The sequence below is a fragment of the Ambystoma mexicanum genome, chromosome 3q, assembly GCF_040938575.1.
Source record: "Ambystoma mexicanum isolate Mex_15411 chromosome 3q, UKY_AmexF1_1, whole genome shotgun sequence".
NCBI classification, from domain to species: Eukaryota; Metazoa; Chordata; class Amphibia; order Caudata; family Ambystomatidae; genus Ambystoma; species Ambystoma mexicanum.
This window is the reverse complement of record NC_090926.1, coordinates 375,150,276-375,165,716: the sequence shown is the minus strand read 5'-3', so window position 1 is coordinate 375,165,716 and position 15,441 is coordinate 375,150,276. Positions and strand designations below refer to the sequence as shown.

At 43.8% G+C, this 15,441-nt stretch overlaps 1 protein-coding gene across 1 annotated transcript in view; it reads right to left on the bottom strand.

The window, feature by feature from the left end:
* Nucleotides 1–1,197: 1,197 nt before the first annotated feature.
* The window catches only part of CCDC69 (coiled-coil domain containing 69), a 284,855-nt gene continuing 270,611 nt past the window's right edge, over nucleotides 1,198–15,441 (bottom strand). Inside the window, exons 8-9 of the mRNA XM_069654005.1 lie at nucleotides 3,415–3,512; nucleotides 1,198–2,186 (exon numbers count right to left, since the gene is read on the bottom strand). Of these exons, the coding sequence (XP_069510106.1) occupies nucleotides 2,012–2,186; nucleotides 3,415–3,512 (273 nt within the window). The 3' untranslated portion in view covers nucleotides 1,198–2,011. The remainder of the gene's footprint in view (nucleotides 2,187–3,414; nucleotides 3,513–15,441) is intronic.

The window sequence follows — 15,441 nt, the reverse complement described above, 5'->3', positions numbered from 1 at the left end:
CCCACTATCAACACAGTAGGCTGAAGGGGAAAAACAAGATCACAGAAACTATTTGTTTGTGTTCAGCTTCCCAGTTTCTTCTTTTGACCTTGATGATCATCACTTCCACGTCTGCTGAATTTCAAGGGTTTTGTTTCATTAAATCTAATCACCTTAAGTGTGCCGTAACTAATGTTTTTTCACTGAATTTCAAATGTTTTGTTATACCATAGTTTATTCAAAGTCACTGACACTAGCCTTCGGGCAGCCACCACTGTGCATGTTCCACCTACAGGTTTCTTTAAGGCCACTAGCCATGGACCTCGGCCATGGCCACTGTACATGTTCCATCTATAGGTTACCTTAGTGCCCACTAGCCACAGACGTTGGCCGTGGTTACTGTACCTATTCCATGTATGTTTCCTTAGGGCCCTCTAGCCATGGCCTTGTCATGGCAAGGGCCACGGCCACTTATTTATTTTTTAAAAATTATTTCCCCATTCCTGCAGTACCTGTAAAATGTCCTTTTTTAAACTCTTCTCTGATGCCCGCGGTTATGCCATTGAAATACCCATAACCTGAGTTATCCCTGGGAACAACCGCAGTTATACGAGAATGCTCAAAAATCCAAAGCTCTTCCCCAACCTCACAGGAACTCACCAAGTGCACCCCTCCTCTTCACTGCCCTCCCCCCAACTCTCGTCAGATGCTTTTTTCCATCTCTGGCCCTCTTAACTATAGTACGGCGACCGCCACAGTATAAATCAGGCCGTGGGATGTTCAAACATACGTTAGCCCAATTGCTGCCAGGTCCTCTATTTGTCAAATCTAAATATAAACATATCTGTGAGCACACTAACAAGGTGCATGCCAAGCCCATGGGATCTGGTTTTTCTAAACTGGCAAGAGCCACGTGAAGGTACTGGACTTGTCATTTAGGGCCCCCAAGGTGCATTAGGTCATTACAGCATGCCTATGTCGCTTCCTATCTGTTCTAAGACATCAGAAAAACAGTGAGTATTGCAGACAAATGACTGCATCGTAGTATATACAGATCACGTGGGTTTAGACTGCATCCATGCTGCAAAAATATGCCTAGCCATCCCTGCCTGCACTTTGTGATATATACCTTATTTTGTGACATTTTATCGAGCTGTTTCATTACTTCCCACCTCTCCCATCCCCCTGCCCCATCTCCAAGAAGGTAAACACCCGGTATTGCAGTGATGACATCAGTTTATTTATCTACATCTCTTGGCATGAATAGATCAACACACATTGTGAGTTGTCGCAAGTGAGTCTGTCACACATATTCCAATATTATTTCTTTGCATGGTAAAATAAAGTTTTAAAATATTTTTTTTAAAATAAAAGGAGTGGAATAAAATATATTTGGGATTAAAATCACAAGAAAACTCCTTCAAGCACCTTCCACTACTTTAGTGGGCAACCAGAGCTGTTGGAAGTGGTCACAATGATACAGATTTGGTGTGGACGGTCTCTGTGACGTGGGGTCATACTTTAGCTTTCCCGCCGAGTTGTGTAGTTGTTCTTAGAGAATCAGGTCATGCCCCTAAGAGGGGCTCAGGAGTCACTGGCCTGTGTGGCCTCCTCTACTCTACCCCCCTGAAGGACCCGTTAGTCAATAATGACAGTATAGCATTGGTCACCATTGCTTGTACTCCTGCCATCTCCGGCATCACTGTCATAGCCAAGAGCACCACGTCAGAAGTAAGGCCTGTCTGGTTGCCCTGCAGTACTAGGATACTTGCAGCCTTCTTAGGAGTGACATTCTGGCGTTGGTAAGAGTAATCAACATGAGATAAAATACCATTTCAGTAAAAAACAGATCATATGGGAAAAACACCCATTTGTAGTCTTTGCACGAAGGCAAGTCTTCAAGATGGTTTCACCCATGCAGCCGACAGTGTTCAGGTACGGGGGGGGGGGTTGTATGGGTTGCTCACAGTGTCTTCCGAGGTTCCAGGCTCATCGACCCTTCATATTGTCCTTCTGGTTGTGCCATTGGCATTTACGTGGCAATGAGTGGAACCTCAGCCACCCCGGCTGAGAGCTGGAAGGCAGGCAGAGACTTATCATTCAACACCCGGTAAAGCAGCTCCTCCTTCTCGTGGTGAAGCTGCTGCCTGGTTTGTGTCTCCCTCTCTAGAGCTTCTTGCATGGCTTGCAGCTCCTCAGACAACTGCCTGCAAAAGAAAGGAGAAGGGGAAGCAGAGTCAGAATGGCTACACTTACTGAATCATAGAGACTGCTTCACTGGCACCAGACGACCCTCTGTCTTCGCCAAACCTTATGAATGCCATAGATCAAAATACAGCAGAGAGCCAGACAAAGTGTAAACCTAATTGTTAAACCTGTCGGGGCCAAATAGAAGCAGGCAGGATCGGCTAGGGTACCAAACAATATAAACAATATGACAGGACCAGTCCGAGTAACAAACAATATGGCCGATCCGGTCCAGATACAAACCAATAGAACAGGACCAATGTAGGAAAAAAAGCAAAAGGATGACTGCTTAAGGCAAGCAAGCATATCACATGAGTAGTAAGAGTAGTTACAGGTCTTTACTGCACTGACATTTACTGCACAGGCCTTTCCTGCACAGTAAATGCCAAGGAGCACTTTCCCTAGCAACCTGCCTGACCTACTTCAGAAGGAGAGTCCCCCTTTCACACCCCAATCCCACCTCGTCCTGCACAGGAGGCAGGTTCCCCTCCCTTCACGCTTAGCCCAGCTACCCCCGCCTACAGCAGCACTTACACCTGTTTTGGGACTTTCTAGTCCCACGCCATGCAGACATCGGCTGTCCTGTGTGCACCATTGCGCTCTCTCTCTCTCTCTCTCTCTCTCTCTCTCTCTCTCTCTCTCTCTCTCTCTCTCTCTCATGGTACCATCCTTGTGGGGACTTGACGTGTGTTACTATCCTTGTGGGCTCTTACTTAATTATTCCTATTTGAAACAGAATGTTTTCATATAGACGCGGTGCGATGTTTGATTGACAGTACGCTTCAAAATATGCAACTCTCTTTCTATATATACGTGCCTTCCCACATCCTAGGGATAAACAACAAACGGATATTAATGGTCTATTAGTTCCCATTAGATGTTTCATTTGCATGTTCACATCAAGTGCCCACAGTGAAATCAAGTCCCCACAGCGTGTGTGTGTTATCATGCCCGAGTCGCCACAAAGGTAGAAAAACACACACACACACACATACACACAGCGTGGCCACTCTTCTTTACTATGGTAAAGACCTACGCCATAATGGCTGCACAGTAAAGAGATGTCACCATCTGGGCAACAACCACAAGGCATGACGAGTCAGGATCCCTCCGTCAAAAGAATGCCCAGGCCCCTTGTAAGTCCATTTTCACACTATGCTCACATGAGGTCTGTGGGGGGTGTCTTACCTTGTGATTGATATGTGGTTCTGGATCTGGACATGGAGGTCTTCATTTTCCTGCTGAAGTGCTGTCACCTTCTCCTCAAGGGATCGGTTTCTCTCCATCTGTGGTGCCACAAAGAAGACAATTCTTCAGTATGTGCTGAGAGCCACAAGGTCCAAGACCGAGTGTGATGATGCACCTGGAGGAATAACATTTCTGGGGATGCATTTTCATCGCCAATGCCTTGCAGTGGTTAGAGAAGATGCCAAGTGTGAGCAGATAAACTATCATTACTTTTACACAAGTAATCAAAATAGAAACTGTTATGCATAAACAGTATCAGTTATGTTTGTTACATGTTGATTAATGATAATATAACAGATTGCTTTCCCATCATAGCAATGTTGGAGAACATAAGAACAACGTGGCAGGTAAAGCCCCGCACTACCCCTTCCCAGAAAGCAGGTCTGCATTGATTCCACTGTGTCTCCAGATCACATTCTAAAGAAATGCTCAATTGTCTGCATTAGTTCTTTTTGGCAAGCAAAGACGGCATCGGAATATCTATTGGACGGGTTGGCAGAAAACACGACTTTGACCATGTCTTAACTTTGACACTTTTGTCTTTTTATTTTGTTACTTGGTTATTGTTCTTTTTCTCATTTGTTTTTCACTTCCATTGCTTTTTTCCTCTCTGGTTTTCTTTCCCATTCTGTAAAGATGGAGGCTGTTCTTGCAAATGTTATGCTCAACGTATTTCTAACTGTCGCACCAGTCCCGCAAGCACCATTCTTAATATCAGAAAGGTGTCACAAAGGGACAAACATTGCCATATTGGGCTTAGTGCTCATTCTCTCACTGGGAAATACCAAGAGAATCAAACCGACACCTTGTCCTGTCCACAACACAGACAGGTGCTTAGAAGTGGCCGCAAGTTGACGCAAGTTGACGTGTAGTGCTCTACAACATACACAAACACATTACTATAAATTCTATGCAATCTTCAAATGTCCTCTATCTTCTTAGACCCACATATCAAAGTGACCAGTGGAGGTGGTAGGGCTATCTTTCTGCTGTGCACAATCAAAACTGCCAACCTGCCACAACAATTCAAGGAAAACCACTACCTCCTCAGTGGAGGAGCACAGAGGAGGAGTATGGGGCAAGGCAGGGAGTACAGGAGAGTTTAGAAAACGAGAGCGAGCCCCTTAGGGATAAGTGCCATGCGAGCCATTGAGGAGCAAGCTGTGACAGGACCCTGAGGCAGGAAGGTGGTGAGTGTACAGTGATAGAGCCCCTGGCCTCACTCAGACTGCCAGCCCCTTGGTGGAAGCATTGGGGGTTTCCCCAGTCATCCACCTAATCCCCTTGCTCCACCCAGGCTTCCCAATCAGGTCCAAATGGTGATATAATAAAAAAGGGCTCCCAGAAGGGGATGAGAACCAAGGGAAAAGGTGAATACAGAGACAAGAAAGAAGTGTGAAGGACACTTGAAACTATCAGTACACTAATCTTCTACACCAGACCAGAACTCAGCATGAGGCTCCCACTTAAGGACTCTTAATGAGAAGCTATCCTGTTATTGCCGCTGATTCTTTAGGTTATATTTTGAGATCCCACCCCTGCAACAAGCCGTAATAAACCTTTGGTTGAAGTGTAATTGGTGTCTGCCTCATATCGATGCTCCTTTGTTTCGTGAAAAACCCTAGTTTTGAGGAAATAGGCACGGTCCAGCTTTTTGGACAAGGAGGACAGCCTTTGGCACACATCATGAGGCACACACACATTGAGGCACACACATTGCGCCTTTCATATCTAAGGTGGTGGAGATGGCCTATTTCTTCTAATGATAAGCATAAACAATGTCAACCATTTGAGCTTTTCATATATTGTAGGATCATCTGCCTACTGGATGCCCACTCAGCAAACTGTATCGCCATCCAGAGTTTATTGTCTCTCGTAAGCTTGATATTGTAGTAATAAAGAGTCCTGGCTCAGAGAAAAATCCATCCCAATATTCACAGATCTATTAGCAAAAAACATAAAATGATCACTATCAATAGGCCACAGGGGCACAGAAGAGGTAAGGTAGATACAAAGCCCCCGCCCCCAATTTTCTGCTCCACTCTTTTTATGTAATCCCATTTCAGGAGCTGAGGTACCATTATAGTCCTGCAGCCTTTCGCCAATGATTTAAAAAAAAAATGTTTTGTAAGTTTACGGGCCAGATGTGCTCATACAATTGTGCTGTAAACAAGGCAATGCACAATTAGATTAAATTATTTGCCATGGATCACACACTTTGGTTAAGCAGTGTATCTGGGATTCTTTCACATAAACCTCCAGTTTGTTGTTATGCATTGTGTCAAGATAATTAGACTTTCTTTTTTGCCTATCAAAGCAGTAGACATCACAGCTGTAAATTAAACTTCAAAAGCGGTCATTTTACTATTGCTTGCTTTCAATGTCTAATAATACGGAATGTGGGAGGTCCCTGAAGCAGTGTCTCGGTCTCCAGTCCAAAATGTTACCTTAAATCACAACTCAAATTACACACTGCTAATAACAAAGAAACATGTTAAAAAGGTAACTGCCCGGGATTTCCAAATCAATCTGTGATCCATATGATGCATAACAGGTGAAGTCCAGTTAGGGAAATGGTGTTCTGCACCTGGTGTGCAGAGAGCTCAGAAGCTGCAGGTCTGTCTCGCCTTTTGTTCTGCAGCGTGAGACATTATGGGCATTGCGGGGGGTGAGGGTGCTGATTACCCAAAAAAAGGCTACAGGAGCTTAGTCCTTCATTGCGATACATTTTAATGAAATGCTTTCATTTTCACCTCTCTACATAGTTGAGTACTGGTACTGTCTTTCAGGCTTTGAGAATTGCAGGTAATTAAATGCTCAAAAATTAAAAGTGCCTGTACTTAGGCCGGGTAGGACCGGCCCATTTAAAGCACTGCTCTCACTGCAGGTTTAGGGTGCATAGTGGTGTGTGGGCTGGTGGTGTTTTTACCATCTTTAATGTAGGCATTCTTTAATGCATATATTCCACAGCAGGAGCAAACCTGACTCACTAAAACTATTCCAGCAAGAATCAATACTCAAGGTGTCGCCTTTGAGGAAACTAAAATACTCCAGATCATTGATAAACATGCCAAAAATCCTTCCCCCAAAAAAGTAATCATACTCCAACACAGCCTCCAAACCTTAGATTGCTAAAGCCGGACATATTCCCAGAAATATCCATTTTAATCCAGTTAAAAATAAATTCACTTTAAATAAAGACGAAGAGGCTAAGAAAGTTTGTATGGTGGGCTATTTAAGTAAGCCAATGAAACTCGAGACAAAGGTGATGCTACAGTAAACAAATATATGTATTGGCTATGGCACCGGAAGAGCAGTATCATCCTAGAGGATATTCTGGCTGCAGGCCAATTGTCTGATAAGAGGACCGGGTCTGGTGATTTGGTTAACGTCACATGAACATGGGACATTCCCCCTATAGGATCTGAGATTCAATGACGACCCTAGGAGTATGCAAAAAGGAGGGGAACATCTAAAGACTCCACGAGATACCCTGTTTCTGAGATAATAGGGCATTAATGGTGCCTGAAGAAGTGGGAATCAAGCAACAAGTTGATTTAATCCATTTATATTGAAAATATGTTGTCCACACAACCAGACAAACCCCCAAAATCAGTCCGGGTATACCTGTTTGTAACTGTACCGAAATGGTGCTTACCAGGATAGCTCAGGGGTAACTCGCTCACCCTGGAAGCAAGACAACGCAGAGCAACACAGGTTCGATCCCTGGGTTCACGCTTAGAAACCTCTGGGTATTAAGCGTGTTATAAATAACCAATTATAAATTATACATTATAAATAATAAAATAGGGATATTAAATCGGTTGTCTTGGAATAGTGAAGGGTTGGCCAGTAAATTGCCTGACCCTGATTAGATACATTTCATCAACAACACAAATCCTGGTCACTGGAGTGAACCTTTATAGAAGGACAGTCCGGCCATTCCATACCAGCAACAAAAGGAGATAGGGGATGTCCTAGTGGAGGGGCTCTTACTCTTTGGATCTATGTGTGGCAAATGTACAAACAGTACTTGGAACAAGTGACATTTTAAGACTGAAAATTGAATTTAAAATAATTCTGTTTTAAGGATTGAAAACTGTGGTGAATTGTGGGATCACGTCACTTCTCCCCATGGGGGAGTCCTTTCCTGCAAGGCTAGGGAGGTGACGCTGCTACCCAGTAGTCCCCCTAGGGGTGGTAAAATGTGGGAGGACGTCACAGGGAGGAACTTCTCTCATAGGGATGGAGACTCATGTTCCATGGTTGAACTCCCTAACCCTCTTACCTTTGAGTCACTGAAATCCCTAAAACCTGTAAGAAAAGACCCTGACAGTGCCACTGTAGGCTATTGTAAGACCCCTCTTCTTCCTATAAAACCTAATTCAGTGTCTTATGGAAATATTGTGAGGAAGAGGATTACAGGAGTTATACAAACAACTTTTTCATGTGACTCTCAAAGTACTGAGAAGAGGTGACCTTGAGGAGGCCTGAACAGTGCATCATTGATACAGACAAGGGACTGGGAGGACCCAGCTACCGACCATAATAACAGACAAAGGACTGCCTGAAAGTGAACCAGGGAAACCAGACAGAAGACAGAGTGGAGACGCACCAGCCCGGGAAGTTCAAACCTGGCAACAAAGATGTGAGATGGAGAAGCAAGTCCTCAGGAATTAAGAGGAGGCCCAACCAATGCAGAAGAGAGCATCAGGCGTGACCTCAGTGAGGTGGACTAGCTGGCCCCTTAATAACGCAGATACGGTGAACCCGAGGACCCTGCAGAACCAAAGAGGAGTAGAGAGAAAAGAGGAAAGAGCGGTGACTAACAACGAACGCAGAGGAGCGACCCCAACATCACAGGAAGTACTGGTGATGTGGTCCTAGGAGGAAAGAGGTAACAGGAACCATGGTAGAACCGGCAGGGGTTTGGGGGAGAATGCTAAAAGCATCCAGAGTGATCTCCCTCGTCACAGTGGTTGGTGGAGAAGTGCCAAGAGTGACATTGTCAATGAGAAGTGCATCAGGAGTGATCTCCCTCATCTCAGTAATTGTGGTAAAGCTAATTAAAGCATCCAGAGTGATCTCCCTCATCCCAGTAATTCTTGCAAAGCTGATCTAAGCATTGGGAGTGATTCCCCCTCATCTCAGTAGTTGTAGTAAATTTAACCAAAGCCTTCAGGAGTAATCTCCCTCATCTCAGTAACTGTTGTGAAGATAACCAAAATCTCAGGAGTAATCTCATTTGTTGCATGGAATGTGGCAAAGCCAACCAAAGTGAAGTAAACCTTTGGCGTGATGTCCCTCATCCCAGAACCTGTCACAAAGCTTGCCAAAGTGTTATTGAACCACAGAAACTAGAAGGATCTGGAACGTTTAAACTAAATGTGGGAGAAGGCTGAAGAGAAGCGGAAGGCTTAATAAGAACGGTATAAACATCCAACTGAATCAGAAGGGGAGGCATTCTCCTCGTTATATTATACTTTGTCTAAACCTGGTTTCCTTGCGCTATTACATAAAATGATTAATATCTCCACAAAAAGTTTTGACTTTGGTGTGGTTTTAATTAGTGTTTACAAGTAGTCAGCTGACACGTATTTCAACCCGACAGGGTCCTTATCAAGGCTGGTGCATATACATAAGTGACCATTGTTGTATGAAGTGATCGTGTTAAAGGTGAGCATCAAAATACAACATTCATATGATAAATCATGTTTCAAAATAATGGCTATATTACACAGTTTATTAACTCAGAAACCAGAACAGAAGTCTGTAAAGAAGTATGAGCTTTAATAAGCAAGGAGGTGTCAGAACAGAAGCCTGTAAAAAAGTACAAGGCTTAATAAGAAGTTGATTCAGATACTAGGGCAAAAAAGCGTTCAAACTACAACACCCCTTTGTCCGACTCCTTCCTCCAGCATGCCGCAAAACAAGTTTGCTCGACTGCATACCAATTGCATTGAGTTAGTTACTTAGACAGTTTACACTCTGGAGCATTATGTTTCTAGTACTGAAGAAGCTACCATCATAATAGTGGGAGACCTTGACCCATTATCAGAAGTAGAAGGTTTAAATGTAGACGAGTATGAGGCTTGGGAGATGCCACCAGCAATTTGTGCATGACCAGCCAACCATTATAAAAATGCACTCTATATAGATGGCAGCTTTCCAGTTGCAAACTTTCATGAATGTAATGGGAGATTGCCTAGAGATACCTCTGCTCATCCTACCTATCACACAGATTTGAGACAAAGCAACATCGACTATGCATCGATCAATTTTAGCAGCTTGCTGTTGACTAGAGATCTGCAGGTTGTTACCCAGCTCGAGGATGACCATGTCCTTTGGATTTAAAACCTTTCTTTCGTAGTGAACTATGTGTTTGAGTGGTGATCCAACAGTGTTGTCAGTCACGGTTTCAAACAATGATTGTAGTGCATTGGTCAAGATTAAATAAGGAAACTACGCCTCACAGACTATATTCGGAAAATTCCTGCACTCATTGATGAGCTTTTGCAGGTACTATTACTTTTCTGCTATTCAAATACACGATCCTTTAACATGAATTCGATGTCCATTTGTCACAAAAATGAGCCAGGTAATACAATCTGTACATCGAACCAAAAACTCATGGTTTGATAAAAAGTGTCAGTGGCAAAGCCTGAGCTCTTATTGGTCCTTAAATGTGGGACTCATTCTAACAAGATTATTATTAGCAAATCTATGCTAAAATATAAAAAATTATTGTATAGGAAAAAGGAGGACCAACAGAGATTTTAAAGACAGCAGAGGTCACTAAAAACGTAAGCGTTTGTCATCCGGCGGCACCCATGGAAACTTTGGAGCAGGTGGAGGCTCCTCAATTAATGCCCCTTTATGTTTCCTTTGAACATGCTTTAGCGTTCTAGTCTCCTGGGCCTCCCGCCTCCTCGCTCGCATAATTGTTTGCTCTTCCCACTTCACCCTGCGTTGCATCCAGATTGCTCTGTTGCTGTTTCTTTTGATGTGCACGCTAGTTTTCTCTGTCTCTCCCTCCTCGCATTCTGGTGTCCCGCAGCTTCCTATGCTCCTGCTGCTCTCCTGCTGTCCCTCATTGTTTTGTGGCGACTTCCCGGTTCACTGCTTCCATTGCGTCTAAGACACTTTCCCTCTCCTGGCTTCTCCTCAGTTCAGATCTTCCTCTCTCTCTACGCTTCAGCATGTCCTTCTGCTGTTGTGGAGATCACACCGCATCATCCTCCGGACTCCTACCTTGTCATGCTTGGATCCTTAAAACTTCTCTGGAAAGATTTTTTTTTTTTTTGCCACAGGCTTTTTCCCTTCACTACCAGCTTCTTCTGGAAGGCTGTTCTCTAGCCTTAGCTGTAGTCAAAGCGGGCATAGTGGCTACCTCCCAGGGGACGGCCATTTCTCTACAAAGAACGTAAAACTACCAAGAAGAAAAGCTCTTCTGCGCAGTCTGACAAGGAAATAGTATTTTCATCAGAAGATGATTCAGGTGAGGACGTTGTTTCACTTGGTGACAGCAATCTCTCGCCCAGGGTTGCCAGGGGTAAAGTGATTGATCATGTGGTACATGACTAACATTGCTGATGAGGTATGGACGTTTAAAGCCCCTTTATCATTGAAAGGAGCTGAGTACTCATGATGAGGATACCAGTATAGTCAAAACTTTATATTTGGCCAATGATCCTTTAGTTTTCACCTTCAGAAAAGTTTTGAGAGGAGTTGATGCCCAGAAAAAAAAGGCAAACCAGCGGCTACTGATCACATTTCTGTACATCTTTTCAGCAAGGATCCAATTTCATGGGCTCCCTTTGTTACTAAAACCTGTAATAGCTTGAATGAACATCATGAGATAGCTGGAGTGAGATTATTTCGTTTTTTTTAAGACAGGGAATCAAGCAGAATGATTGCTCTATTTCTTTATTGGATAGTTTAGCTAAAATATATGCCAAAATTAGATTGAACCATTTTGAAGATTGGGTCCATGAAGGACATATATTACCTGATCTGCAGGTGGGCTTTCGCAATGGGATGGGCCAACTGGATTATATATTTTGTTTGTTTTCATTATTCGAGAAATTGTTCGTGCTGAGAGGAAGGGCACTACAGTTTCCATTTATGGATTTAGAAACTGCGGGCTGTATTAATAGAATTAGGTATCCTTGTGGTATTACTGCATGCACTATGAGGCCTTTATAGTTACAATTTAGCAAAAATGTGATATGTGCCACGGGTGGGGTTAGACTACAAAGAGTTATTTGGTACATAATGCCCCCTCTCTTGTTTCCATTATATATTAACTATATTATTTTATAAGTCAACAAATTAGATTTGGAAGCCCGGAGTCTTGTGTGAAGGCTAGGGTGTATCAGGGGAAGAAGGGGGAGAAGGACTGTAAATTTTACTTTTTGCAGATGAGACAATTCCGATTTCTAAATCTCTCTCTTGGCCTTCAGAAACAATCACATTAGTTTCGGAGGATATGTCAAACCAAGGATCTGACTATCAATAGCGTAAAAACTAAATAAAAGTCTAGCCATTAGAGGAAGAAACTTAATTTGGATATTTAACATTCAGCAGAGATGCTCCCGATTGTGGACAGTGATGGACTGGCCCCGCGAGCATTCAGCCATTGGCCTAATGCAATTCACTTTGACGTGGGCCGGTCTTAGATGCTATAAAGATGGGACGATTTTTAATCTGTCTCTATAACAGATACACAATTTTACGTTTATGATGTTGTACATGTTTAAATTTCAACTTCTTTTTCCCTGGTGGTGTGTGGCCTGCTGGTTGCTGCGCTGATCTGCTCTCTCTTTCTCTCTTTCCCGACTACCGGGCTGAGCCCAACTTGTTACATTTAACACTACTAGATTTGAATTAATGAATTTACCTTAAAGGTTCGAAACAACAGCAACATTAGCCAGGCCCTGCCCTGTGCGCTCTCTATGCTGACTGCTGCGTCACTGTGGCACCATCATCAGCAGCGCAGCCAGCCCTGCTCGACATTTGCAAGTGCATGTTAATTGAAAGTAAATTTCACACACCCTCCACTACACAAGTCAAGACATGTGACATATGACATTAATTAATTAATCTTTTATAACACGGTTATGGAGCCCAGTCTCTAATCGCAGGACCGGGATTCAAACCTGTGTTACTTTGCATTGTCTTGCTTCCAAGATAAACACTTTGCCCCTGAGCTATCTTCCTTTCCCCACTGCCTGGTCCTCCTCTGGAGGCTGTTATTTGTAGGGAAGGCATGGTATCACAACTATAAGCCTGGCACAATGGATACAATTTGTAAACCCTTTATTGAAAATGTTGGGGTCAGAGAAACACCTATGTTGCTCTATACCTAAGATGGGAGTAGTCTCGACCATCAGACAATAAACAAAACAGTTGTAGTGTAGTCTGTCAAATCAAAATGGTCTATGCTAACAAAAAACTAACAAAAACCTAATGCCTGCCCTATCTCTTGTTCAAAAAGTGTAAAAAGGAGAAATGTATGCTAAGGAAAAATCAGTGTACAAAGGAATAAATGCTGTTGAACCAGTTCTCCCCACCACGTTTAACCTCACTGAGTAAGGCTGTCCCTGTAGGCAGGATGACACACTTTGGCTCAGTTTACAACACTATAAGCAGTTCCAAAACGTGTATTGAGGCCCACCTAGCCTTTCACATTAAAGTCTCTTTCTTGACTTTTCAAAATTGTATTTCAGTGTAAAGTTCACAAAGGTCCTCCTCTGCCGGGCACATATCTTACATTACACAGTTCACATACGTACCCCTTTGTCGGGCTCAGACCTCTCACATCACAGTTCAACACAAATCCTGCCAGGGGGCTCCCGTCCCCAAGCTTACTGTACTTTGGGTCTCCCTCAATTGGGCTCAGATCCCTTTCGGATGTCGAAGACTTTCGAATGTGCATGGCTCTCTTTACAGACCACTGCAGGATCACTCTGACTCAATGTTCACGTTTACTCTCGCTTAATTCACTTTTACTGTTTGTTCGCTTTATAACTTCAAACAATGTACCTTCCACAGAGACTTTTGAATGGGCTACTTCCTTCACCAGACCACTCCATTAATATTGCTGATCTCACAGCTGCCTTTTACTTCTAAGTTCATTCACAGGTCTGCATTTCTTCGCCTCTCATCCACACGCATGCAGCCATCACTTGTGATATAATGATGATACTTCAGTCGCTTTAACACACACTGGTCTCACAGATCGCTTGCCAACTCGCCGGCTGTATGTGCTTCTTTCTTGTTTTGCTATTTCGAATTCACAAGTCAAGGTAAGAACCACAGGCTTGGCCTGGCGTCTCCAACTCTGCCGTTCAACCAGGAGGGTCGCTGGCGTCCTTGAAACACAATGTAATCTTAACTTGTGGCATCTGGACTTCTCCATGTGTCTTTCGCGGTCTATCGGAGAAAACAGCCTTCATTAGGAAACCCTTGGGGTTTTCGACTTGCTGCTCTTGTCCCTTAGTCAGTTGCTCTGCTGCAGTAGGTGTGCCGGAAGTTTGCACTGGTAAACCCCCAGGGTCTGGATAAAAAAGCGATGGCTGTGCCCTGGCCACCTCCTGAGAGAGAGATCCCTGGGGACTAGCGGGTGAGACACCCTCTGGTTTTTCACATACTATGCTAAATTAAGCTGCTGCAGTGCTCATGCACATGCTGCTCCTTGGTGTGCCAGATGCAGCAGGCAGATAGGAGGCACACAGCCAGCAGCAGATCTAAATTTGTGACCCGAGGTGCAAGAAGGTGAGCACAACGAGCAAGGGAGGTAATGAGGCCTACTTTATCTCGAGGAAAAATGTCTGCAAGGGGGTGGCGTGCTCTTGACTCAGCAAAATCAAAGTGCCATTGTTCCCAGTAAGATAGGTCAGCGGGTTAAGCGCTCAATGCTGGAATCTGTGTGTCGTCTAAAGGCTGCAGGTTCCAATCCCTGCAAGGCCAACTCCGCCTTTCATAAATGAGTACTAAGTGTGGTTGGGTGATAGTAATAGTATGTTAATGTTCCGTGTACAGCGCTGTAGTGAAAGGGTTATAAATAACAAATCATTTTCATTATACTCTGCAATTTGGGCTTGGCTGGGGAATTAATAGCATTTCCATTAGACCTGACCAATATTCAGTCGCAGTAAACTGTGAAAATGAATCCCAACTCCAGCTCTAGAGCCCAACACTCTGCCTCGGTGTACGCCAAAGAACAAGGTACATGGAGCACAGCACTGCGCGGAGTCCATCTTATCCATTGCTCATCCTGTGTCATGACTCACACCAGGAATTTAACACAACACATGATTGTCCCCTGCGGCACTGAGTGTTCCAGTTTTGCTTCCATCTCTGGCGACAGAACATCTGGAACACACCACAATGCAGTTTACACCAAAGGGACATGCAACATCCTATGAAAGCCTCATCCCCATAGTGGTCCTGATTTTAGTTGAAACAATCCACCCTTGTGCTCCCCACAAGACCTTCTCAGTGCAGCAGGTCATTGCTTGCCTTCCCCTCAATTCGCCACACAGCTGAGAATCTGGATGAGTAAAGTTAAGTGCATGGTGATCACCACTTGTGGGTGATTTTAGGATAATGTTTACGGTTTATTAATTGGGCTGTTTTGCATCTGCCTTCTTTTGTTTTATAACAGCTTATAGGATATTGTTTGCGGGTATTGAGTGCATAGCAAATGAAATCGAAAACCACACCATGCTAGACATAGAACCACACGCAGAGGTACCGACAGTATAACAGGGGGCCTCCTTCTGAGGCCACATTGCACACATCCAATCAATGTCCCTTAACTTATAGCAGCCTTTCTGAGAGATAGATAGAGGCTGCATGTTTCCAGGTCCCTCAAGACGGAGGCCTGTGGGGTGATGCGTGATTAGCGCAAAGAAATGGGCTATTTTTAAACATTTTTATGTGTTATGGTTTGAAATGCATACA